The sequence below is a fragment of the Elephantulus edwardii genome, unplaced genomic scaffold, assembly GCF_000299155.1.
Source record: "Elephantulus edwardii isolate Elephantulus edwardi_28Jun2011 unplaced genomic scaffold, EleEdw1.0 scaffold00104, whole genome shotgun sequence".
Classification (NCBI taxonomy): Eukaryota; Metazoa; Chordata; class Mammalia; order Macroscelidea; family Macroscelididae; genus Elephantulus; species Elephantulus edwardii.
This window is the reverse complement of record NW_006399854.1, coordinates 9448995-9474911: the sequence shown is the minus strand read 5'-3', so window position 1 is coordinate 9474911 and position 25917 is coordinate 9448995. Positions and strand designations below refer to the sequence as shown.

General features: G+C 47.7%; 1 protein-coding gene across 1 annotated transcript in view; it reads left to right on the top strand.

Moving 5' to 3' along the window:
• Positions 1-25917, top strand: part of SPTB (spectrin, beta, erythrocytic) — an 89902-nt gene that overhangs the window by 34201 nt on the left and 29784 nt on the right. Inside the window, exons 4-21 of the mRNA XM_006891804.1 lie at positions 413-504; positions 906-986; positions 1314-1429; positions 1966-2078; positions 2857-3044; positions 4938-5055; positions 5702-5860; positions 6765-7067; positions 7820-7970; positions 9192-10062; positions 10821-10958; positions 18444-19200; positions 19589-19791; positions 19905-19995; positions 21174-21320; positions 22598-22861; positions 23224-23430; positions 23899-23988. Of these exons, the coding sequence (XP_006891866.1) occupies positions 413-504; positions 906-986; positions 1314-1429; positions 1966-2078; positions 2857-3044; positions 4938-5055; positions 5702-5860; positions 6765-7067; positions 7820-7970; positions 9192-10062; positions 10821-10958; positions 18444-19200; positions 19589-19791; positions 19905-19995; positions 21174-21320; positions 22598-22861; positions 23224-23430; positions 23899-23988 (4089 nt within the window). The remainder of the gene's footprint in view (positions 1-412; positions 505-905; positions 987-1313; positions 1430-1965; positions 2079-2856; positions 3045-4937; positions 5056-5701; positions 5861-6764; positions 7068-7819; positions 7971-9191; positions 10063-10820; positions 10959-18443; positions 19201-19588; positions 19792-19904; positions 19996-21173; positions 21321-22597; positions 22862-23223; positions 23431-23898; positions 23989-25917) is intronic.

Below are 25917 nucleotides of genomic sequence, written 5' to 3'. Positions count from 1 at the left end.
AGCGTGAGATTCAATACTAATAACAGCAGAATCGGGAAGAATGAAAAGGCAAGGGGAGCAACTAATCAAAATACAATACCTTCCGACAGTCATGTTGATCCAGCCTTACAGAGCATTGTACTTCCAGAGGAAGAATCAAGGTGTCATGTTGTGTATTCACAGCATCCTATTAGTGTTATCAAATCAGAGCCAGTACGTCTGACATGAAGAAGCCAGCCGTTCAGGCTGACAAAGACAGGAAACCAGCAGCAGGGAACTGGGCCGCTGGGACCCAGACCTCAGGGTGTGGTTGCTGCAGGGCTGGTGGTGCAGATGGATAACTACAGAGGGGAGAACAGAGCAAGCACCCAGAGAAGGCACACAGGCACAGATCCAAACTCTAATTTTTCTCTCTCATTTCTGCCACCCTCAGATTCAAGATATTGTAGTCCAAACTCAGGAAGGTCGTGAGACACGCTCAGCCAAGGATGCATTGCTCCTGTGGTGTCAGATGAAGACAGCAGGGTATGGCCTAGAATCAGGCACTAACACATCCCCCACTGCCCTTTGGTGACCTCAAGTGCTGCCCCTCTAAGGGGCACTGGGCATCAGGACCCAGAACTATAGCAGCCAAAATGTAATTGGTGCACAGTCTTTCCTACCTCGTTACTGAGTTATGGGATGCTTTTCTAAGGTTGCCTGGGGTGGGATCCTGGAGTATGTTGCGTGTATGAGTCTGTGTCTCATAGGGCTTTGTGGAGCCTTTATGGGGATTACATGCTGCCTCCTCATGTCGGAGTAGCTGAAGAAAGGCCAGGCTCATTCTGGCCCTATTGTAATTGCCCTTAGATCAAAGTTTTGGGAGAAAACCCCAAAAGAACCAGTTTCTCAGGTCTTATTAGGTCTTAATGTTTCTTTGGATGCAGCTACCCCCATGTCAATGTCACCAACTTTACATCCAGCTGGAAGGATGGACTGGCCTTCAATGCTCTGATTCATAAACACCGGTAAGAGGGAAGAGGGGGCTCTGGGAACCAACTAAGAAAGAGTCACCTGGAGTATTCGGCACATTACACAAAGATCATGTTATCTCTGCTTTTCCCTTAGCGTGCCATAACACCCTGCATTCCTAACACCCTGCTTTCTTACGCCCCCTCACTCCTGCTACCCATCACCCTGTGTGCTGGTGCTCTCAGCTGCTTCAGCCTGTCTGATTTGTCTCCTCTTCCCACGTCCACTGGCCCACCTCCCTGAGGCTGCCCAGTCCCTTATGGCATGTCCTGCTGGTGGAGTAGAGTGCCGTACTTCCCTGTAACAGTCTGGCTCCATCCCAGGCCCGACCTGATTGACTTTGACAAACTGAAGGACTCCAATGCCCGGCACAACCTGGAGCATGCATTTGAGGTGGCTGATCGTCAACTGGGCATCATCCCACTCCTCGATCCTGAAGGTGAGCTGACAGAGAGGCAGTGTCCCTGTGCTGGAGGGAGCCAGGCCAGCTGTGGGCATAGCCAGGTGTGGCAGCTGGGCCAGCACTGTTCCAGGCCCCCTGTTCACTCCAAGTTGGTCCCTCCCTACCTATGTGGGATCCCTTTTAAGATCTAGATCCTCCTATGTCTTTCATAACAGCTCTAAAATCACTGCTCTTAGTCTTCCAGGGAGTTCTGGTGGCCTAATGGTAAGGAGATGCACTGCCAATCCAAAGACACATGGTTCGAATCTACCAGCTGCTCTGAGGAGCTCTGAGCTCTGCTGTGAGCAGTCTCCTCCCGTGTAGTTTAGTCTCTGAAAATCTACCGGAGAATCAGCTTTGAGTCAGTTTTGACTTGATGGCATATAACAACACTGTTCTTGCACTCATGGCCTTCAGTTACCACTTGGTTGTTGTAGCTGAGCTTCGTGCTGGAGGAACAGGGAGGGATACATGCTCTGAGATTAACTTTTATAGCTTCCAATGTGGTCTGAGAGTCTCCTTCCCGCTTGCAGATGTCTTCACGGAAAACCCGGATGAGAAGTCCATCATCACCTATGTGGTATCGTTTTACCACTACTTCTCCAAGATGAAGGTGCTGGCGGTGGAGGGAAAGCGTGTCGGCAAGGTAACCAGAGCACCCAGTGTTCCCGTTTACCGGACCAGACTTTGAATGCGATGCCCCCTTTTTCTGTTCCAAGAGCTCGTGTCTGGGTCCCAGCTATAATGGGCCAGCAGTGAGCTACAGGTCAGCTTCCATTTTCCACCTGAACCACCTGCTGCCAGGTCAGCGGCTCCAGAGCAGGTGGTGGCCTGTCCCGAAGGTGCCACTGCCCCTGAGGCCCTATGTGTTCTGCCTGGAGCCCCATGAAAATCTCCGTGTGAACAAACGCAGAATTTAGTTGATATACTGAGGTTTCAGGCTTCTAAGACTCTCGTGGTATATCCTGCTATACCATACACCTCCTCATACCACAAAGTTTCCTCTCTTAGACTGTTACCTCCTTGAGGGTGAGCTGACACCCTCATATTTTAGTTTCCTATTCATCTTTGCTTGATATTTAGCAAAAATAGGGTCTGAAAGACCTCAATTTCTAGTAAATATTTCAAAGTAAATGAATCCTAGACCACTCTTGGGCTGGTTCCTGGCCCAGTGAATTTACAGTCCTTGTAGTGTGGAGGCTCACAGGGTTAGCATTGCTGATTTTGATAGTACAAGAAGAGGGCTTCACCTGTTTGCAGCCTGCTGCTTCCACTTAACAATAGTTCTGGGCTCGGGACAAACCCAACCCAAAACACTCTGGGCCTTGAGAGCTGGGAGCCCCGTTTCAGGAGGACCTCGATTCTGGTCCCCCCTTGGTGTCATTGCCCTTCTGATGATGATGAGTAATAGGGCGGCTTCATAGGTGATCGACCATGCCATTGAGACGGAGAAGATGATTGAGAAGTACAGTGGGCTGGCCTCGGACCTGCTCACCTGGATCGAGCAGACTATTGCTGTTCTAAACAGCCGCAAGTTTGCCAACTCCCTGGCCGGCGTCCAGCAGCAGCTACAGGCTTTCAGCACCTACCGCACCGTGGAGAAGCCGCCCAAGTAAGGACCTTTGGGTGGGGTGGGGTTTGGGTGGCACTCAGAGGGGAGCCTCTATGGCTGAGAAGCAATGGTTAAAACCAGCAGAGCTAAATGACGACATAGAACCACAAGGAACACGTTAGGGGCTTAAGAGCATCACACCTGTCACCTGCTTCATGCCTTCTTTGCCATCTTGCCCCCAGGCAGTCTGTAAGCCCACTGCCATCCAGTCAATTTTGGCTCATAGGACAGAGCGGAACTACCCCATAGCGTTCTCAAGTCTGTAATCTTTATGGAACCGACTGCCACATCTTTCTCCTGGGAACCAGCTAGTGGGTTTGAACCATTTGTCCTTCTATTAGAAGCTCAGTGCTTAAACCACTGCACCATCCAGGCTCCTTTCGCAGGCCACAGCTTATAGGAAAACAGATATTTATTAGTAACTCCTGACTCGGAACCAGAGAAACCTCTGACAGTGAACAAGCATGAAATCTCGGGCTTCTAAGTCTGTGAATAACATGTTCTAGAAAGCTTGTCTCCTTGCCCTGAGCTCTGATTTGTATTCTGGTAATGACCTCTGTAATCTCTGCCTGTGTGGGGCCTTATTGCTCATCAGATACATCCTTCTTGTCCTCTCCCATCTGTCACTGCTCATTAGCAGAGCATTTAGCCTGCCTCTTGGGGCCTCTGCTCATCCTGTGTGTGCAGGGCCTGTGCCCTTGTGCTGGAGTATACACACGCACAACCTGCTCACACATGAATACATATACACACACAAACATGCACACACATGCACTTGTGCAGGTGAACATGTGCAAACACACACACAAACACAGAAACATTCCAACTCCCCTGTCCAGCTGTTCTGAAGCAGCTTCTACCCCACTGTTGGTACCTTAGTGTGCCCTCTCCTGACTCGCACACTCTCCATTCCTAGTTATCAGACCAGGAAAGATAAGATGAGACATGATTCTAAAATGTACTTTAAACTTATATCTGGTTGCAAGTCTGACACTAAACCACTTTTGAAGTCTTGAATTCAATACAAATAGTATGCTTTGTGAGCCCATGAGGTCCTGCCCTGGGCTTGTTATCTCTTAGCTCTGTGGACAGTAGTTCTTTAGGGCACAGCTCACATGAAGCATCTGTGAATATTGAGCTTGGTTTGATCAGGCTCTGGGTGGGGACCATGATTACAGCTAATTCTTGATTGCTGCATTGAGAATGTAGACATGGACTGATTCTTAGGGACTTCCAGAAATCTACTTAGATACTTACAGCTTGGACCCAGGTTCCACTCATCTGCCCTGCTGCTAATTCTCTCTTACACCTGAAAACCGACAGGTGACCAGCCTTTCCTCCTCTTTCTAAAAAGTCTGGCTTTTAGGACTCGTTAGGACAGCCAACTAATTAGGACTCAGGTGAAAGTTGCTTTCAGTGCAATAATTTCCATAGATAATGCCACTTCTAAGAAGGTTTTTATTGATTCAATTTAAAAAAACCGTAACAGAGAGCTAGCAAGAAGCCGTCATCATGTGCCCATCAGGGAAAGGTTTCCGTATTGACTCATAAAACCTGTTTATAGCAGTTTCCAGAATGTTCTGGTCAGGCAGTTCTAACTGGAAGCAAATGTTAAGCAAATGCTTTGGTCACTATTCTGTTTTCCCTGTTTAATACTGTAAAGACCCAAACTCCTGTTAGATCTCAGCTGATGCCTAATATGGACATTTTGACAGAATTATGGATGTTTACAGGTAAAAAGATGTATGTGGAGCTTCCCCCCCCTTCTTTTCCTTTGTTTTAGAGAGAAATATGTGTTATTGTGTAAATTTCAAGATGCCAGGGCCCTGTATGGATTTCTGGATAAAATATGGTAATGGAGATCTGGCACTGATTAGCCCATTTTCTTTACAGGTTTCAGGAGAAGGGGAATCTGGAAGTCCTGCTTTTTACCATCCAGTCCCGGATGAGAGCTAACAATCAAAAAGTGTACACACCACATGATGGGAAACTTGTGTCTGACATCAACCGGGTAGAGGAGCCTTTTCCACTATGCTTTGCCAGTGGGCTGATGGCGCTGCTGATAAGGGCCTGATGAAGAGGTCACTGGGCAGAGGAAACCAAGCCATTAATTACACATGCTGGCTATTTGGGGCAGTTAACTGAACGTAGTTCTGGCAGGCCAGACTCACCCTACCACCCATCAGTTCAACCTACTCTTTGGTTCCCAGAGTCTGTTTTTTTTAACCAGCTTAATAACCTACATACTATTGGGTCTTAGATTTGTCTTTATATCTGGAATATGAGTTCTTTCTAACAGATAGGACATACCTTATTTTATCTCAGAGATTTTTGGAGGTTTAACACTATGCAGAAGTTGTAATAGAATCAAAGTTAGTCATTTGGTCTACAAAAATTTCTTCATCACCCACAGAGTAGGTAACATGGTAATAGCCCAGTGTTCTGAAGCAGCTTTAAGGAGGAGAGAGGCTGAGAGGTCTTGACCAATGCTTCTAGAATCTTTGGTTGGCCTAAATGTGGAATCCAAATAGCTACCACTCAACTTTTATTTTCCTCCCCCTACTTGAGAGTCTATGTGTCTCGTGAAAGAGAAAGCTAAGTATTTCTCCTGTGCCTCAGAATATCTCAACTGATTTCTAGTTCTGTCCTTTGCACAGGCTTGGGAAAGCCTGGAGGAAGCCGAGTATCGGCGAGAACTGGCCCTGAGAAACGAGCTCATCCGGCAGGAGAAGCTGGAGCAGTTGGCACGGCGCTTTGACCGAAAAGCCGCAATGAGAGAGACGTGGCTCAACGAAAACCAGCGCCTTGTGGCCCAGGTAATGGGGCATGCTTGGGAATGGCAGGAGATGTGGTTTTCCAGATCCCCCAGCAATTGTCTGGGCTGGAGCCTAGCTAGTCTTCTAGTACCAATCAGACAAGCCTCTTCGTGGATAAGCCTCTCTTAAAGGCTGCTTCAGTGGGGTCGTGTGGATCAGGATTCACATCTGAGGTAGAATGCTCTTAGGAATTAAGTCTCATTTTTAGGAAAGAGCTTTGTAGTCTGTAAGCAGGCTCCAAGGTTTTCTTGTCTGGATTAGTTGTTGTTGTGAAGTGCTGGCCAATAATATCAACTAAATGGTTCCCTGGGAGTATGGGGTAGTAAACGCAGAGAGCACTTGTGTGTGTCAGACCATTTTTTGGACTCTGGCCTCCAGGACTGTGACATACCTCATTAGCTAAGAATTGACCCCAGGGCTGATTGTCCATGAGAACAGTTTTCCCTTTCTCTTGGAGCCTGAGATCGAATGGGACTATTCCAGAAGGGGGAAGTGAGTGCTCTGAGACGACTAGAGAGGGGGTGCGTCCTGTAGACTGCTGGTGGGGAAATCACATTTACATCTGTGCTGTTTCTGAGGACAGTGACGTCCTCTGGCCCAGGACTGGATGACCCACTCGGAGACAGGTGGAGAGGGGCCCCTGATAGCGATATCTGTGCAGCATCAGCTGCTCTTAGGGTACAGCAAGTGAATTCATGAGCTGCTTCTGAAGACAGTCATGAGAAACAGCCTTTAGAACTTGACTGTGATACATTGGATTGACCAAGATAGCAGCACTGACGTCATGAGAGTTCCTTTCCCATCCAGTGTTGCTCCCAAGGAAGTTAGTGTTTGCTCCTCTGTGTTGGGCAGATGAACCAAGGGGAGGCTGGCCGTGCTGACCATTTTTCTCCCTGGGGGGCAGGATAACTTCGGTTATGACCTGGCAGCGGTGGAGGCTGCCAAGAAGAAGCACGAGGCCATTGAGACAGATACGGCTGCCTACGAGGAGCGAGTGAGGGCGCTGGAGGATCTGGCCCAGGAGCTGGAGAAGGAGAATTACCACGACCAGAAGCGCATCACGGCCCGCAAAGACAACATCCTGCGCCTGTGGACCTACCTGCAGGAGCTGCTGCGGGCCCGGCGCCAGAGGCTGGAGACGACCCTGGCGCTGCAGAAGCTCTTCCAGGACATGCTGCACAGCATTGACTGGATGGATGAGATCAAGGTGCGCGCTGGGGCCTCACGCCCTGCATGCCCCAAAGTAGCCTCAGGCGCAATGCTGACCCTGTGGCTAGGACCTGCTGCCATAGAAGCTGCTCAACCAGTCACACCCCTAAGGCAGAATGGAGAAACTGAGGCACCACTCTCACCAGCACAGCTTCTCCACTACCTCTCAAATGGTGATGAGAAATGTTGGGTTCATATTAGCAAAGTTGACCAACCTGCAGGGTCTAGAAGAGATGGGCATTGTTTAAGAGCTGGGAGAGTCAGCCCCTGAGAAGCACAATTTGACTCTAGCTCGAATCCAGACCTCCCAGCTCAGGGCAGTCAAGAAGGAAGTTCTCTTTTCCTTCTATACCAATAGGTCTCAACATTGTGTAGGTATCTAAAAATGTGCGTGAGTAATTTTCTCCTAGACCAGTCAGGTCCGATTTGATGATACACACACACACACACACACACACACACACACACACACACACACAAAATGTGCATGAGTGACCTCAAACCTTGAGATAGACTCAGCTGGTCAAGGGTAGGGCTTGAACTTGTAAGGTGTTCCATGAGTGATTCTATGGCCACCCTCCCCAGGATGTCCTACCTTGTAGCTTCTTGCATCCCAAGCAACAGCCGTGTTCCTGCTGTACTAGCCTCACCCTGGGTTGGGCACCGTGGACACACCCTTTGGAAGGACCTTTTCTGGTACATAGTTCTCCTCACTTCCCATTGTCCCCTCCACCCTCTCATCTCTGCCAGGCCCACCTCCTGTCTGCCGAGTTTGGGAAGCACTTGTTGGAGGTAGAAGACTTGCTCCAGAAGCACAAGTTGATGGAAGCCGACATCGCCATCCAAGGGGATAAAGTGAAGGCCATCACCACGGCCACCCTGCAGTTTACTGAGAGCCAAGGTGAGGCCCCTTGCTCCGGCTCAGTGCCTCAACCTAGAAAAACCCACTGCACCGAGATTAAGAGTTCTGCATCTTTCATCCTAATGGCTGAGGAAGTTTCAAGAAAGAAACTTGAAATACAAAATCTGCTTTATTTAAAATGCATGCTTTAGTGAGAGTGGACTGAGGCTCAATTCCTATCAGCCAGATTTCTAGTCTTAAATATGGAACTTCACTGCCTTTTTGAAGAATCACCTTGACATTTTGTGACTGGGTGTTTTCACTCTAAAAATAATTTTATGTTGTTCATTTTTACCAAGAACTGACCCTACTTTTAACCTCTTTCCATTCTGCTAGTTTTAGTGGGAACAAATGATAAAGATCCAAATCTGCTTGCTGAATCTAAGCAGACCAAGAGATCTGTTTAGGGTATGACAGGTATGACACGTGCTCTGGCCACCGCTTGAGTGGAAGCAGCTTCTGTTCATCACTCTGTGTGAGAGTTCTTTAGCAGTTTTAAGCTAAATGGTATTGTGGTGGTGGTGATGGTGGTGGTTAGGTGCATTCATGTCAGTCCTGACTCACAGTAGTCCCACGCACTGTAGAATGAAACTCGGCCTAGTCCTGGGTCATCCTCACAATCATCGCTGTGTTTGAGCCTATGGCTACAGCCACTGTGCCAGTCCACCTAGTTAAGGGTCTTCCTCTTTTTTCACTGATCCTCTGCTCTGTGCAGCATGGTGTCCTCTGCTGTATCAAGCACAATGTCCTGATAACATAGCAAAGTAAGGGCGACAAAGTCTCACCATTCTCTATCTCTATTTTTTTAAAATTCATTCATTATTGCATATTTTCTTACCTCCCTCTTCCTTCTCTTCCTGAATGTATGTCTTTCAAGGCAGATTCATTCATTCTGTCTTGTAGTCCGTAGTGTGTTCTGTATTATTCACCAACACCGTTAAGCCTAAAGCAGCAATTCTTTGTTCATTGTCTGACTTTTGTGTGCCTGTGAAGGAATTGAAAATAGCATGACTTGGGTCAAGTGCACCTTAGTCTTCAAGTTAAGCCGTTTACCTTTTTGCCATAGGCACTATTTTCCTCTGACCAGGGTCCCAGCATCCAATCCAGAAGTGCTGATGGGATGGCAGGTTCTAGATTGTGTGGTTCCAACATGTCAGCTGATTGAAGTTTGCTCATAAATGAAGTCCTCTCCTCTTCCTGCCTCCTTCTTGTTCTTCCCAGGATATCGACCTTGTGACCCTCAAGTGATTCAGGACCGGGTCAGCCATCTGGAGCAGTGCTTTGAGGAGCTGAGCAACATGGCAGCAGGACGAAAGGCCCAGCTGGAACAGTCCAAAAGGCTCTGGAAGTTCTTCTGGGAGATGGATGAGGCCGAGAGCTGGATCAAGGAGAAGGAGCAGATCTATTCCTCCTTGGACTATGGCAAGGATCTGACCAGCGTGCTCATCCTGCAGCGCAAGCATAAAGCCTTTGAGGATGAGCTCCGGGGACTGGACACTCACCTGAAGCAGGTTTTCCAGGAGGCTGAGGATATGGTTGCACGTAAGCAGTTTGGACACCCTCAGATTGAGGCCCGCATCAAGGAGGTGTCCGCTCAGTGGGACCAGCTGAAGGAGCTGGCTGCCTTCCGCAAGAAGAACCTCCAGGATGCGGAAACCTTCTTCCAGTTCCAAGGTGATGCAGATGACCTGAAGGCCTGGCTGCAAGATGCCCACCGGCTGCTGTCAGGGGAAGATGTGGGGCAGGATGAGGGGGCCACACGGGCCCTGGGGAAGAAGCACAAAGACTTCCTGGAGGAGCTCGAGGAGAGCCGAGGGGTGATGGAGCACCTGGAGCAGCAGGCCCAGGGTTTCCCCCAGGAGTTTCGGGATTCCCCAGATGTGACCAACAGGCTGCAGGCCCTCCGGGAGCTCTACCAGCAAGTGGTGGCCCAGGCCGACCTTCGTCGGCAGAGGCTGCAGGATGCCCTGGACCTGTACACGGTGTTTGGGGAGACAGATGCCTGTGAGCTGTGGATGGGTGAGAAGGAGAAGTGGCTGTCCCAGATGGAAATCCCCGACACTCTGGAGGACCTGGAGGTCGTGCAGCACAGGTCAGAGCAGTGCACCTTTCCTCCCCTCCCCTGGTTTGCATTCCACTTCCACCTCATATGGTGAAAACAAAGTGAAAAACTATTGTAGTCGGGTCAATTCCAATTCATGGTGACCCATGTGGTGAAGGATACAACTACTTTGAGGCTTTGTCATTTTTAAAAAAGACTAATTTTGTGGAAATGGACACAGGAGAGCAGATTTCTGTTCACCAGTTTCTACATACACTTTTTGGTGGTATCGGTATCCACTGCAGTGGACTACTGTTCTCATTATTTGTGCCCGTTTCCCATTTCCCTTGACCTCATCTCATATCAATACCTCAACCTTCTCATCTGTGCCTCTTTGTTGACCATTTGGTCTTATGTAGATGGTTTTTAAAAAGAGCACAGTACTCCAGTGTGATATTCATAACTTTATGAGCTTATGTGCTGTTTAGTTAAAAGGGACCTTGAGGGGATCATTTCTGTTTCTATAAGGTTTTATTGGTTATATTCTTCATGGAAGCATGTGGCCAGGCTTTTCTTCCACTTTTCTCCTACACTGTCCGAGAGAATGCTACATCCTGAAATGAGACCTCTGAGTCAGAAAGCTCACGTATGTGTGTCAGCACATCATGGCTCATTCATCTCTTACCTGAATGAGTATGTCTAGAAGGAGGAGGAAAAGGCAAGAGTTACAGGTTCAGGAGACAGGGCATCCATTGTGACGACACATCTCCTGTATCCTCATGAAACCTCATTTCCTCTGTCCTCCCCAGGTTTGACATCCTGGACCAGGAGATGAAGACGTTGATGGCTCAGATTGATGGCGTGAACCTCGCTGCCAACAGCTTGGTGGAGAGTGGCCACCCACGCAGTGGGGAGGTGAAGCAGTACCAGGACCACCTCAACACCAGGTGGGGTGCCAGTAGGGCTTGGGACTGAGGCGTTTCTCCAGGACCCTGGCATATTCTGGGGGGCCCAGAAGGCAGGCCACCTGCTGAGCATGTCCTGTTCCCATTACCTGCCAGGTTCATACATTTGCAGCTCCTGTCTCTCTTAGTAACTCTTTCCTTTCCAGGACTGGAACTATACAGCAAGGAGGGATGAGTCGTGGATGAACTTTGGGTGCGAAGAGCCCAGGGAGGAGGAAAGATGTGTGTGCAGAGCTGGGGGAGCTGTGCCTGAGGCTGTGTGCACGTGCATATGTGTATGATGGAGGGGATGCTCTGAGTGTGCTTGTGGTTAGAATCAGGCCATGTGGCACTCACGCCCCATTTCCCTGAACATTCTTGGGCAGGCAAAATTGCTTTCTGAGAGCTCTTAAGTACTGTCCATAAAAAGAGCACTCCCGACTGGGCCAAAAATGCAGCATCAGTAATGAGCCTGGCTTGAATGAAGAAGGGAATTAGCAGGAAGCCTTGAGCAAGCAATGGGGCTGGAACAAAACACAGGGCCAAAGGAGCCTTTTTGTGAGAGGGGGGCTTTTGGAAAGGGCAGAATTGTCCTTAGGTCCTTGGGGAACTTGGAAGACAGAGCAAAACACCTAACACCTGTCTTTCTGGGCCCTGGCGGCACACAATGCCACATATATCCCACCTCCCCTTTTCCTGTTCCCTCCCCACATTTGAGTCTAAGCCTTGCCCTGCCTCAGGCAATCTAGGAGGTGGGATTAGGGAAAATGCTAAAGAAATGGGTTAGCACAGTGGAGTCTGTGGTGGGGCAAGACAAAAGGAAAAAGGGTGTTCAATATATTTGAAGTCATTGGAATGGGAACAACTGTCTCCACATCCGAATATGAAAGTGTAGTTCAGGAAATTCCTTTGTTGCTCTTCAGTTCTTTAGATTTGGGGGTGGGGGGGTATTTGTACGAGAGAAAGAGACAGAAACAGAGTAAAGAGGAGTAATTGAGTAGTGTGCAACCGTATCTTAATTGAGAAATTAAAACAGGTTCAAATCAGAGCAACTTCCATAGATAGGAAGAGCTCATCAGCTATATGTCTGCTGCCTTAATGAGCAACAGGAGAAGAAATGTGGATCTTTGCAGGTGCCTCAGTCCCGTACCATCTCAAAGACAATTCATAGAGATACTTGCACCTCTTAGGTGAGAGGATACCAGAGGCTTGAAATGCTAAGCTGGTTTTTCACTAAATTTGATAGCTCAAAGGCACCTGAGAGGGATCAGGGCTGGCCATGTACCCAGACAGCTTTGCCATGCTCAGACACCTCCGGGACTGGGAGCTCACCCTGTGGTAGGTCGACTCCTCTTCATGCTGCGTGGAAATCTGACTCCTTGAAATGTCTACTTTTTGGTCCAGGCTCTGCTCTTCACAGAAGTCAAAATTTATTCCTCATCCTCTTCCATGACCTATCTCTTCCCAGTTTTTTAAAAAGCAAAACTCGTTGCTTGTGTGCTGTTAGGAAAATTGCCTATTAGTTTTCCAATCAGTAGTTCATACACAAATTGTTCTGTGACCCTGGTTGCAGCCCCCACAATGTGTCAGCATTTCCCTCATTGCCTCCCTGATTTTCCCATTTCCATTCTTCTTGTTGCCCTGCCTTCTCAACTTTGGTTTAGAGCACATGTTGCCCTTTTGGTCTTTTGTAATTGGCTGTTCTAAGGTCCTCATATACTTTTTTTTTTGGTCCTCATATACTTTTAAAGACAACAACCATTTCTTCAGCGAGGTGGGTTGATACAGTGATTGCAACAGTGGGCTCAAGCATGTTGGAGACTGTGAGAATGGCACAGCATCGGGCAGGTCCAGTCTGTAGTTCATGAGGCTATAGCCGTCCTGCATATTTTAATTAATAAAAAAGGGAACATCATTCAGATGGCAGTCATAAACAATTGAAAAAAAAATGTGTTTCTAAGCATGGTCATCAATTTAAAAGTGTGCGGCAATGTATTAAAAAAAGAAAAAAGAAGCCCTAAATATGTCTTCACCTCCAGTCCAGCGCTGGCTCCGTATCTCTGCTGTTCTTTCTACCAGGGTTTGTTCTCCTCCAGCTATATATTCTGAATCCTGTCTGTCCTCCAGATCAGTTCAGGTTCATCATCTTCTCAGTTCCCCAGATGAAGATTGGGCTACTTCTGAACTGGTTTAAAGTTTTACATGCTGCCTTATATATTTTAGTTACTTTCATACTAGACAGCTTTCCTACTAGAGTATAAGCAAATGAAGGACTATATTTTTATATATAGCACAAAGTGCCAGGACACCACACACATGCTTTTCTGAGGTTCCCTGTTACCTATTCAGAATATTCTTTCCCCAAATACTCACCTCACTCCCTTACTTTGTACACATCTCATTTTGCACATCTGCTTATCAGAGTGGTCCTCACTGATCACCCCATCACTGACCCTTCCACCAGCCCACGTGCTCTCTGTCCTAGTAGCTGGCATCTTTCTTTATGGCACTTACCTCTCACTGCTTGGAGGATTATACTACCCAGACTCCATGGCAAGCCCATGTGTGTCAGAGAACTACACTCCATAGGAAACAAATCAGGAGCTTCTGAGCTGCCTCAGGGGGAATTTAAACTTCCAGGCTTTTAGTTAGTAGCTGAGCACGCTACTATTAGTCTAACCCAAGTACTCCTGACTACTCTCCTTGTTTCTGTCCACTGTAGTGAAAGCTAGGACTGTGCACTGCCCATTGCTATATTGCCAGTGTCTAGAACAGTACACAGCAAGAGCCTTGTAATCAGTGCATGCTAAAGGCTTCTTGAATGGGTGAACAAGGCAAGTGGAAAGATCTACTGCCAAGCTAAGCACATAAGAGTCACACCAACAGTTAAAGAAGGAGTGAGCACCTAGATCCTAGTTGACCAGTATTTTTCTAAAAAATGTTGGAACCCCGACCAAGCCTGTGCTTTTCATGTGGTCAAACCAGTACTGACGAGAATGGCTCTGTCACCTCTCTTCATTTTAGATACAGTGCTAGAGAAGGGGAAAGTGTGGGATTGGATGTTAGACCTCGACTCAAACCTCACCCCATCCCCTGTGGCCTTAGTGATTGCAGCCAGGTCACACCCAGAAGGACCTGGAACATCTGCCATGGAGGCTCATACCTGGAGCACTGCCAGATTCTCTCTCTTGGCTTATGCACAAGGCCAGAGATCCTACAGACCGAGAGTGCTTCCCCTTCTGTCCTTTCACTCTGCTTCCAGACTAAATAGGAAAAGAGCTTCAGTGGTACCCCATCCCTACCCTTTCCTAGCCTCAGATCACTCTGTTGTACCCCAAGCAGAAGTCCCCAGAGGTTAGGAATTCACCATCTAAAAGGGTCAAGATATCATTGGGTTCTCTCTTCTCTACCTTAAAATTGATTTTTCCCAATCTTATTCCCCACTTACCCTAGCTGCTCTTGTCACACCCAGGTTGCCCCCAGTGCATTCTACCCAGTCTGTCTCCTTTTGGCATCAACCTTCCTCCCTTGGGTGCTGAGAATACCAAGATCAATGAGATGATCATGGATCCTACCCTTTAAAAAATCACTGTACTAGAGGCACTTCTTGGAGATCCCTTCATTGAAGTACAGCCCAGATGATCTCCATGAAGCCTAACCCCTGTTATTCTTCATAACACCACTAGTCCTCTCTGCCTGTTACACACTGTGTACATATTACTTTATACTATTGGTATTTTGTGAGTTTATCTTAATTTCTTCCTAAATCATACATTCCATGAAGGCAAGATCTGATTATAGCTATATTCTCTCAAAGTTTAACATAGCTCCTTCCTCTGGGTGAGTATTCAAGAATGATGTGTTCAGTTACTGAATGAGCATTTAACATACGCTTGGGTGCATGTGTGGTTTTAGAATTGTTGTTAAGTGTCATCAGGTCGATTATGACTCCTAACAACCCTAGGAACAACATTTCTAAACCTTGCCTATCAGGTGACATACTCATTAGTATATATAATATAGTAGTATATATTGATACAGAATGAGTCTTTCTAGACCCACAGAAGATGAGTCTCTCGTGGCCTGAGCCTGGGATAACAGAGCCTTTCAACCAAGCAATCAACCCACCAGTTTCCATCAACATGATGGACTTATGGAGACTCCATGTGTCAAAGTAGAACTGCCCTGCATCAGCGTTTCACAGCTGTGACCTTTTAGAAGCAGATTGCAAGAAATCCTGTTTAGAAGCTACAGATCTTCCAGAAGAGGTTGATTATGTACTACAGACAGATACTGAAGTTTATGAACCTGCAGAACATCACCAGACCCTTTCCCATTGCCTGGGTTGAGAGCAGCGCTCCACTTGACGACTGAGATCATATTATCCTTTCCCACCCCCCTCCTGTAGTTCCTCTGCCCTTCCTTGCTTGCCTTCTCACGTGTACTCTACTGGCACAAATGTTGCCAATTTGGTCACCTTTAGTTGATTGTTCTAAAGAGCACATTCCCCAGGAGTGCTATTGTCTATTTTATAGGCCCATCTATTGTTTGGCTGGAAGGTGATCTTCAGGAGTTACCTCCAATTTAAAGGGGTGTCTTAGGGGAATAGTCTCAAGGGTTCCTTCAGTCTCTATCCATCCAGTAAGTCTGGTCTTTTAGAATAATCTGAATTTTGTTCTATAGTTTTCTCTCATTCTATCCAGCGTCTTTGCTGTGTTCCTGATTAGAGTGATAAGTAGTAAGAACCGGGCACCATCTAGTTTTCCTCATCTCAGGCTACAGGAGAATGTGGACGTTAGTACTTTGGTTTGCTTCCTTCACAAAAAGAGAAGATGGGAAGAGACCAGTAGTTGCGTCTTACATGGCTGTTGGCAAGTTTTTAAGACCTCAGACTCTACTTACCGAAAAAATGGAGGATCGTACTTTGTGAAGTATGTTATGGCAATTGAACCATATGTCCCCCAAGAGTATGGTTTCACTGCTGTCTAAAAAGCCACGCTTTTCTGGCAGTTTGAATACACCAGTGATTCCTCAGAACAAAGATGAACAATTCCCCTCTATGTGATTTACAGCCTCAGAAGCCCAATGGAGAATCAGCTATGAGTCTGTTCTGACTCGGTGACAATAAGAGCCCTCAAGCCTCAAGCCTGGAGAGCCACTTTGTCCCTTAAGATATTTGCGTATATCTAAAAATTTTCCATAATTGTGTCCTGTATGTTCTCTGTTACATATGTAAATATATGTACAACAAGTACATGAAACTGAGGAGGACCTGAAGTGCTATAGAAGGTCAAGGACTGCAGTTTTCAATATGGACTGAAGCTTAGTACCAAGAAAACAAAGAATCTCACCACTGGACCGACTGGCAGCATCATGATAGATGGTGAAGAGATTGAGATTGTTAACAGCTTTAGTTGGCTTGGCTCCACAGTCAACACTCTTGGCACCAACAGCCAGGAAATTAAAAGACACATTGCATTGGGAAATTCTGCTGTCAGAGACCTCTCCAAAGTACTGAAGAGCAATGATGTCAGTTTGGAGACTAAGGTGCACTAATACAGGCCATGGTCTTTGCAATCACTTGTTATGCATCAGAGAGTTGGACAATGACTAGGGAGGATAGAAGGAGAAATGATGCCTTTGAGCTGTGGTGCTGGAGAAGAGTATTGAATGTACACTTTAGTCTTAAACTGACATTACTCTTTAGCACCATGGCGAGGTCTCGGACAGCAGACTTTCCTAATACAACACAATTCTTGATTTCCTGACTCCTGGCACCAAGGATGTTGACTCTGGATCTAAGTAAGCTCAAATCATTGACAATTTCAATCTTTTCATGCACTGTCAACCCTAAGGCAAAGCTACCAGTGGTTCAAAGCTAACATTTGCTCCACAGGAAAAAATATGGGTGGTCTCCTCCTGTGTGATTTACAGCCTTTGAAAATCCGGTTCGGGGTCAGCATTTAACTGTAGCTATCCACAGCTTTAGTTTGCTTGGCTCCGTAGTCAACAGTCTTGGCACCAGCAGCCAGGAAATTAAAAGGCGCATTGCCATGGGAAAGTCTGCTGTTAGGGACCTCTCCAAAGTACTGAAGAGCAATGGTGTCTCTCTGGAGACTAAGGTGCATCTGATACAGGCTATGGTCTTCGCAATCACTAGTTATGCATCAGAGAGTTGGACAGTGACCAAGGAGGATAGAAGGAGAATTGATGCCTTTGAGCTGTGGTGCTGGAGAAGAGTATTGAGAATACCATAGACTGCTAGGAAAACAAACAGATTTGTCCTGGAAAGGGTTAAACCGGGTGGCTCCTTGGAGGCAAGGATTCTGAGGCTCCGTCTAACATACTTTGGACATGTTGTGAGGAGAGACCGGTCTTTGGAGAGGGACATCATGCTTGGGAGGGTGGAGGGATAGCGCAGGAGGGGAAGGCCCTCTATGAGGTGGATTGATTCAGTGACTGGGATAATTGGGATGGGAGTGTCAGAGACAGTGCGATTGGCACAGGACAGAGTGGAGTTTAGGGCTGTTGTACATAGGGTCGCTATGAGTCGCAAGCGACTGGACAGCACATAACAACAACAACAACATCCTTGATTCTTGCATACCTCCTACTGTTTTTGTTTACTTTTGTCATATTTTGCCAACTTCCCCATATTGTGAATTTAATCTCCCTCCACCAGAAGTAACACTTACCTACCATCTAGTAAGAGACTGTCCACTCTTCCCCTCCTGTCCTTGGTAGCCATTAAGCATTTCTGTGCGTAAGCATAGTTTTGACTTTTTATAAATGGGCTATTATACGATATTTGCCCTTTTGTTATTGACTTAACTCATTCAGCATAATGTTCTCCAGATTCATCAATCTTATGTTTCAGGGACTCATTATTCTTTATTGTCTCATTGTACATCTGTACCACATTCTGTGTATCCATTCTTCCATTGATGGGCACTTAGGAAAGTTATCCGTTTTAATGATCATTCCCGCTGTTTCTCTTTCTTCCATGTACTCCTGCTTCTTCTTCCCTTCTTTGAGTAGTTTTTTCTTTTAGATCCAAAGTTATTGTTTAGGTACTGGGGCACATGTCATGTGACTTTGGACATTTGCATGGCTTCCCTATGTCCTGAAGCAGCCTTCACGTTAATAATGTGAGCTTTCTAGTTTTTTTAAGGATTTCAGAAGAATATGGGGTAGTTGTTTGTTTAATTAAAATCCACAGGCTAATGCAAAGTCATAGTTTTAACCAAAGAGATAAACCATAACTAAAAATTATGGCCTTCTGCTGGTAGAAAGGTATGATTGGCATATGTATGTCTTCCATAAAATTGGATAAATGCATTTTACTTGAGATGTGTTGAGTAGATTATTTCTTTAAAGGTCTGTGGGAAGACTGGTGGGAAATCTGGGAAGGAATACCTTTGGGGAAGAAAAACTTCTTGTTCCCTGGGCCCCCTCACTGACTGTGGTCTGTGTCCTCCCTCTATGCAGGTGGCAAGCATTTAAGACTATGGTGTCAGAGCGGCGGGAAGCAGTGGACTCGGCCCTCCGGGTGCACAACTACTGTGTGGATTGTGAGGAGACCAGTAAGTGGATCATGGACAAGACAAAGGTAGTAGAGTCCACAAAGGACCTGGGCCGGGACCTGGCAGGGGTCATCGCCATCCAGCGGAAGTTGTCAGGCCTGGAGCGTGATGTGGCGGCCATCCAGGCCCGCGTGGGGGCTTTGGAGCGCGAGTCTCAGCAGCTGATGGAGTCCCACAGTGAACTGAAGGAGGACATTAGCCAGCGGCAAGCATATGTGGAGGAACTTTGGCAGGGCCTGCAGCAAGCCCTGAAGGGCCAGGAGGCCTCCCTGGGGGAAGCCAGCCAACTGCAGGCCTTCCTGCAGGATCTGGATGACTTCCAGGCCTGGCTGTCCATGGCTCAGAAGGCTGTGGCTTCTGAAGACACACCTGAGTCACTCCCAGAGGCCGAGCAACTCCTACAACAGCACGCAGCCATCAAGGAAGAAATTGATGGGCACCAGGAGAGCTACCAGCAAGTCAAAGTGTCTGGGGAGAAGGTGATCCGTGGCCAGACAGACCCAGAGTACCAGCTCTTGGGCCAGCGGCTGGATGGCCTGGACAGCGGCTGGGATGCCCTGTGCCGGATGTGGGAAAGCCGCAGCCGCTCTCTCGCCCAATGCCTTGGCTTCCAGGAGTTCCAGAAGGATGCCAAGCAGGCTGAGGCCATCCTCAGCAACCAGGTAAGGAGAGAGGCTTTCAGGGCTGGGGAGCGGGGACGGATATCTGTCAGCAACGAGCAGCTCTAAGAGTTAAAGTCTACAGATGTGCTCTTAGACTCAGGGACCACATGGTGCTTTTATTGAACTTTCTTTGGCCACTAATTATGGAGAAAATTACTTTGTTTTATTTTATTATTATATGCTTTTCCAGCCCTGTGGCCCAAACTATATCCTGTTTTCAGGCCTCCTAGAGATTTACCTTCCAGGGTTACCATCCAGATTCACATGGCCTCTAGGGGGCACCATTTGCACTGTATTCTGTACAGCGGCAGGAGCAGCATCTCCTAGAGGTGCCCTCACCACCTCCTTAGTCCTTCCTCATGCCTTGTTGGGAATCTCACTTCAACAGGAATACACTCTGGCTCACTTAGAGCCCCCAGACTCCCTCGAAGCTGCAGAGGCTGGCATCCGGAAGTTTGAGGATTTCTTGATGTCCATGGAGACCAACCGAGATAAAGTCCTAAGTCCTGTGGATTCTGGAAACAAGCTGGTAGCCGAGGGAAACCTCTACTCAGATAAGATCAAGGAGAAAGTGCAACTGATTGAGGACAGGTACTCCCTTGTCCCCAGAGCCGCAGGGCACAGGGCCCTGGAGCCAGGTCAGGCTGGTCATGCTAGGTGAGGAACCCTGGCTGGCGCTGCTGTGACTGTGCCTTTCCTCACAGGCATAAGAAGAATGAGGAGAAGGCTCAGGAGGCCACTGTGCTTCTGAAGGACAACCTGGAGCTTCAGAACTTCCTCCAGAACTGCCAAGAGGTGAGGCTCCAGTGAGGCAGGGGCCATGTTTTGGGAAACACCTTTCAGGGGCAACGTCCCCTAGAGGTGCCCATGGGGGACCTTTCTGACTCTAGAGCTGACAACTCTGGGCACTTGATGACTCCTCTAAAGCTTTTGGTTCCATTATTATTCTTTAACAAATCTGAAATCATCCTTTAATTGGCCTAGTCTGGGACAAAGTTTCTAAAAAATGGTCTGAGGGTTATATGAAATTCACCCCTAGTCTTCATGGGCAGGAGACCTGTGTAACACACAGGGCCCCCCATATTTAAGAAGAGCCTTACTTTTGGTTTAATGCTCTGATGTCATCTTAAAATTCTTACTCATCTTCAACATTGGCATATGACCCTGAAAATTAGGTAACTGATTCTGGCCCTTCCTGAGTGCAGATTCCTGGGTCCCCTTCAGGCCTCAGTGAATCAGAATCTAAAGGGGAAAGAGAGGGAAAGCAGAATTTTAAATAGGCCTCTTAGTCAGAGAGTGTTGGTTTTGCAGGTCCTTGTTCCATCTGGGGCTGTAGTGAAGCCTTTGACCTGTCCTGCTACCCCTTCCACCTATAATACTTCCTGTGTGGAATGGCGTTTCCCTAACTACTTCTTTGCTTTCGTCTTCCTACTCTTTCTCTCAGCTTAAACAACTTTGTTCCCAACAACCTCCTTCTTTGGCACTAACCAGGCTTGGCAGGGTGCCAAGACATCTTGGAACCATTGGATGCTCATCACAGTTCTTCCCTCCTTGTTAATTATAGGATCTGTCCTTGGCTTCTTCCTCACATAACATTTTCTCTATGTTTGTTAATGACTTCTCACCCTACTGCCAAAGAATGGATTTATTTATCCATACAGTAAACACTCATTGAGTTTCCTACAATATGTCAGGCTTTGTCTTAGGTCCTGGAAACAAAGAAAGTAAAATAACCCTGATCGCACATTGCACGTGTGCTCTAATGGGGAAGACAAACCTGTGCCCATAGTTTAGCCCTGGAATGGCAAGGGTTAAGTTGCTTGTGTCGAGAGCTCGTGCACTCTTGTGTTCACATTTGCTCTGCTCAGTTCACTAAGTCATGCAGCCTTCTCCTTCTGCAGCTGGTCCTACCCTGAGTCCCTGACCACGGAGATAAACTTGGGAATGATTGGACCCACTCTTTCTGCCCACAGCTCACCCTCTGGATCAATGACAAGTTGCTGACATCTCAAGATGTCTCATTTGATGAGTCACGTAACCTTCACAACAAATTTCTGAAGCATCAGGCATTTGTGGCAGAGTTGGCATCCCACCAAGGGTGGCTAGAAAATATTGATGCAGTAAGTAGAACAAGTGGTGACAGACACTCTGCTCAGGTGCTTATGCCCAAAAGGGGCTTCATCCAGGCCATGCATGCCATCCCGAAGCTTGCTAGAGGGTATAATACTTCTCAAATAGTGGTAAAGTTTCAGAGTTCCTGGTATATCCAGTCTTGTTAGTAAGCCCAATCAGAACTGGTGGTTCAAGGCAGGACCTGAGTCTAGAGACAGCTCAGGATACTGAGGACACCTAGCTGCAGAGTCCAGGCCAAGACAGAATTTATTTCTTTTTCATTGTCCTCATCCAGCATAATGTTCTCCAGATTCATCAACCTTATGTCACAGGGAATCCATGTGACAACTTTGGGAACGATTGGACCCACTCTTTCTGCCGCCCAGCTAAAAGCGTGATCCCACCAGGAAATGGTCATGCACACCCCTCATAGAAAGAGAACAAAGGAGCCCTTCTTTAATAACTTTCCCAGGTGTACAGGTCAAAAGGTGGCTGGAATGTGGCCTGGGAATCATGCACCTGTGCCCTCCTCATTGTGATTGTCCATGAAGAAGCAGGTTCAGCGTCCACATGAGGCCACGTCACACAGTAGTTACTGATGAAAGCTCTTGAACCAGACTGTCTGTCCCTTAATCCTCTGGGTCTCCGTTTCTTCTTCGGTAAAATGGGGATAATGGTAGTACATACTTACCTGATGGGGTTGTCAAATGAAATACTTTAAAGCACATCAAGTGCTTAGAATAACACTTGAATTATCAGGCACTCAGTAAATATTAGCTATAGTTATTAACTTTAGGCTCAAGTCACATTACACTAGACCTGCCTCGAAAGCTACATTTACACAGATGAAAACCAGATAAGGCAGCCTCAGAATGAGCAAAGTTCAGTGCATAATCTTGAACAAGAGTGGAAAGGTGAACAAGAGAAGGTGGAGGTGAAAGTGTGGTCCCCGTCCTGGGTGCACGTGGGTGGATCCTTTTTAGTACCAGTTAAGCCTTGTCTGACAGCTCGTCATTCTGCAGACTGAATCATCTGCCCAAGCAGAATGCTCCCTGACGACCCTTGTGCTGCATATAGCTCTGAGGTCACCAGGCCTTTCGGTTGATCCTCCCCCAAGTTCTCAACAGGTCATGAGATTTTTCACCTGAGCCTCATCAAAGTTCTAGGAGATTCTTTGATTTATTGACCTACCCCTCCAGTGTAGAGCCTCGCAACCATGTGGACACAGGGATGGCCAAGACCACCTTGGCCCTCAGAAGGTGAGCCCTTCTCCTTGCCTGCGCAGGAGGGGAAGGCACTGATGGAAGAGAAGCCCCACTTTGCGGCCACAGTGTCCCAGCGGCTGGATGCTTTGCACCAGCTCTGGGATGAGCTGCAGGCCATCACAAAGGAGAAGACCCGGCAGCTCTCGGCTGCACGGAGCTCTGACCTGCGCTCACAGACCCATGCTGACCTCAACAAGTGGATCAGCGCCATGGAGGACCAGCTGCGGTCAGATGACCCGGGCAAGGACCTGACCAGTGTCAACCGGATGTTGGCGAAACTGAAGGCACGTGAGTGGGTTGTAGGCTAAGAGTGTTAGAGCTGGGAAGGCTCTTAGGGAACAAAACCATAACCTGGAAGATGGTACTCCTCCTCTTCCTCTTGTTGGGTTTGTTTCAGTTCATGCAAAAATGTCCCAACCTATCTTCAGCTTCTTTGCACTGAGTAGGGCAGAGGTCCTAAATGGACTCATGAAGGGCTGCATGAGAAATACAGGAAAGGCACCAGAAGAGGGGATGATGGCCATAGGCATCTAGTGGAGGCTGAGCTCAGCCTGGGCCTTAGAGAATGAGTGCGACACAGGAACTGAAGAGGAAGGGCTCCCAGTGCAGCCACAGCTGGTGCTGACCCTATCCCCTTGTGGCCCAGAGAGTGGAGGACCAAGTGAATGTGCGGAAGGAGGAGCTGGAGGAGCTGTTTGCCCAGGTGCCCTCAATGGGAGAGGAGGTGGGCGATACAGACGTGAGCATCGAGAGGCGGTTCCTGGACCTCCTGGAGCCGCTGGGGAGGAGGAAGAAGCAGCTGGAGTCATCTAAAGCCAAGCTGCAGATCAGCCGGGACTTAGAGGACGAGACGGTGCGTGGGCTGAATCCTCCCCCAGCCCCACGGCTCGAGCTGACAGCTGCCATCAGGGGTAGCTGGCTGCCACCCAGAGCAGTCCTTGGCAGCAGATGTCTGGTCATTGCGTGCCCTTCTCAGAGGGTTGCCATGATGATTACAGTAAATATAAGAGCAAAACCTGCACTTTTTTGAATGATAAATAACTGTGCATATACCAGCATTGGTGGTTAAGGGCAGAGCATTTACGGCCAGACTTGAGTCAGAGATTCTGCTCTGTTCACCTCCCCCACCCCCCAATTCTGTGACTGGGAGTAACTGAAAACACAGCCAAAATACCCAAATATTCCTATCTGGAAAATGGAGGCAAAACCCTACTGGGGTGTTGGGAGGAAGTGGGGTGACACTGTAGATAAAGCTTTATGTGGCCCCTAGAGAGAGCTCAAGATAGGGATCAGCCCTCACTCTTCCTTCTGATCTCCACAGCTCTGGGTGGAAGAGAGGCTGCCTCTGGCCCAGTCAGCCGACTATGGCATCAACCTGCAAACCGTGCAGCTGTTCATGAAAAAAAACCAGGTGAGCCCTCCGCATCCCCTGGCCCTGCTGGCCCTTTCCTGGTCCTCCCCTGTCCAGGAAGGAAAGTCCAGCCATGACCCGCAACATCAGTTGTCTCCCTAGATTCCTGTTCTTGTTGATAGATGAGGTTCCCAGAAGAAGGTATGTGTAGTCTCCTAGCAGAAGGAGCAGGCTTTGGTGATCACAGAGCAGCTTCTCAGAAGACCACTGAGGAGGGAAGGGGGCCAGTGAAATGCAGGACACGAGTGCGTGCACGACCCGGGAGGCCAGCCTGGGCCTGCACAACTTTCACAGCTTCTGTGTTCACTGGCCTTGGTGAGAAGTGCCGATGACACCTGGTTTCTCACTCACCACAAGGCCTTCCACTCCTGTAGGACTGAGCAGGGCGTGCTGGGTACCGTCAGGGTAAGTAAGCCTCGTTTCTGTGCACATGTGAGACTCCTTGGAGGGCTCAGTCATACTAGAAAAGTTAATGAAACTTGAACGCTGAGTCCTTGGAGCAAATATCTTCTCCTGCTCTGCTCTTTTAGGCCCACCTTGAAACTTCCATGTTGGCAGATGCATGGGGTTACAAGGTGTCCAGCCTTGACCAGGGGCTGCTGAAGACCCATCTCTGGGTCCAGGTGTCTGTCCTTTCTGGTCTGCTCTCTGGGCCAGGAAGTGGGGGCAGCCTCAGCAAATAAGCAGGGTGAGTTTAGAAACTAAGTTCAGAGGAGAGCAAAGGGGCCTGAGCTGCTGTTAATGCTGCAACTGCTAGTTAAAGGTAGGTCATTCGGACAGCACTTCCCTTCATGGCACCTGCTGGAAGGACCTTTGAGCCCAGCAAAGAGCCTGCATTTTTAAAAAGTTTTTTAGACCATTTGCTTCCTGTTAACAGTGGTCAAGTCAGGACCATGATAAAATGGCATAACACACAAGGTGGTCAAGTAGGGTTCAGTTAATGCCATAGCTTTCAGTGGAAGGAAAGAACTATGCCATTTTCAGTATCCTCAGTGTATCAGTTTCCTCAGCTCTAAAAGGCATCTCACTGAACTTACCATCATGAAGGACATTTTTACCTGTTTAGTTAAAAAGTAAGGAGTCTCTCACTCACTTTCATTGCTGTCAATTCAGAACCTATTCATGGCTACTCCTTAATGGGGTTTCCAAGGCTGTCAGTCACATGGCAGAAGATTGTCCAACTTGCTCCTGGGCAGCAGCTGGTGAATTTGAACTGCCAGAAAGGCACCACCTTTACATTAACAGTGCAACTCCATACGGACTATGCCACCAGAGAGTTCAAGAATAGGGCAAGACAGTTATGGATGGGATTCTCCTAGTCAAGAAAGGAAAGGAAATCTCAGGAGAGCACAGCTGCTGTACCAGACTATGTTAGACATTCTCATTGCTGTCAAGTCAGAGCCAAATCGTAGCCAAATCCAAAGGGTTTCCAAAGACTCTAAATCATGCAGTAGATTGCTTGTCTTTTCCCCTCAGAGCCTCTAGTAGATTTGAATGATTTCTGTTAGGTTAAGCAGTTCAGCTCCTACAACTACACCCTAAGAGCAGCTGTTTAGATTAGCCTGGTAAAGCATAAGTTAGCTGATGACATTGCCTCACTTAACATGGCCCTCTTTCAGCATTTCTAAACTTCAGGTGCATCAGACTCTTCAGGGGCTTGGTAAAACACAGTTGGCTGGGCTCCACCTGAGATCTACTGGACCATACATTGTGCCTAACAACTTACATTTCTAGAAAGGTCTTAAAAGATGCCAGTGCTGCTCACTGGAGTCCACATTTTTAGAGAACCACTGCTCTATCTTCCTTACTGTTAGGATCATATCCTGCAAAACGCTGTCTATATCAAGTGGTTCTCAATGCTAGCTGCATTTCAGAATCATGTAGATATATTTCAGACATTCTAATGCCCAATTCTCAATTAATATCACT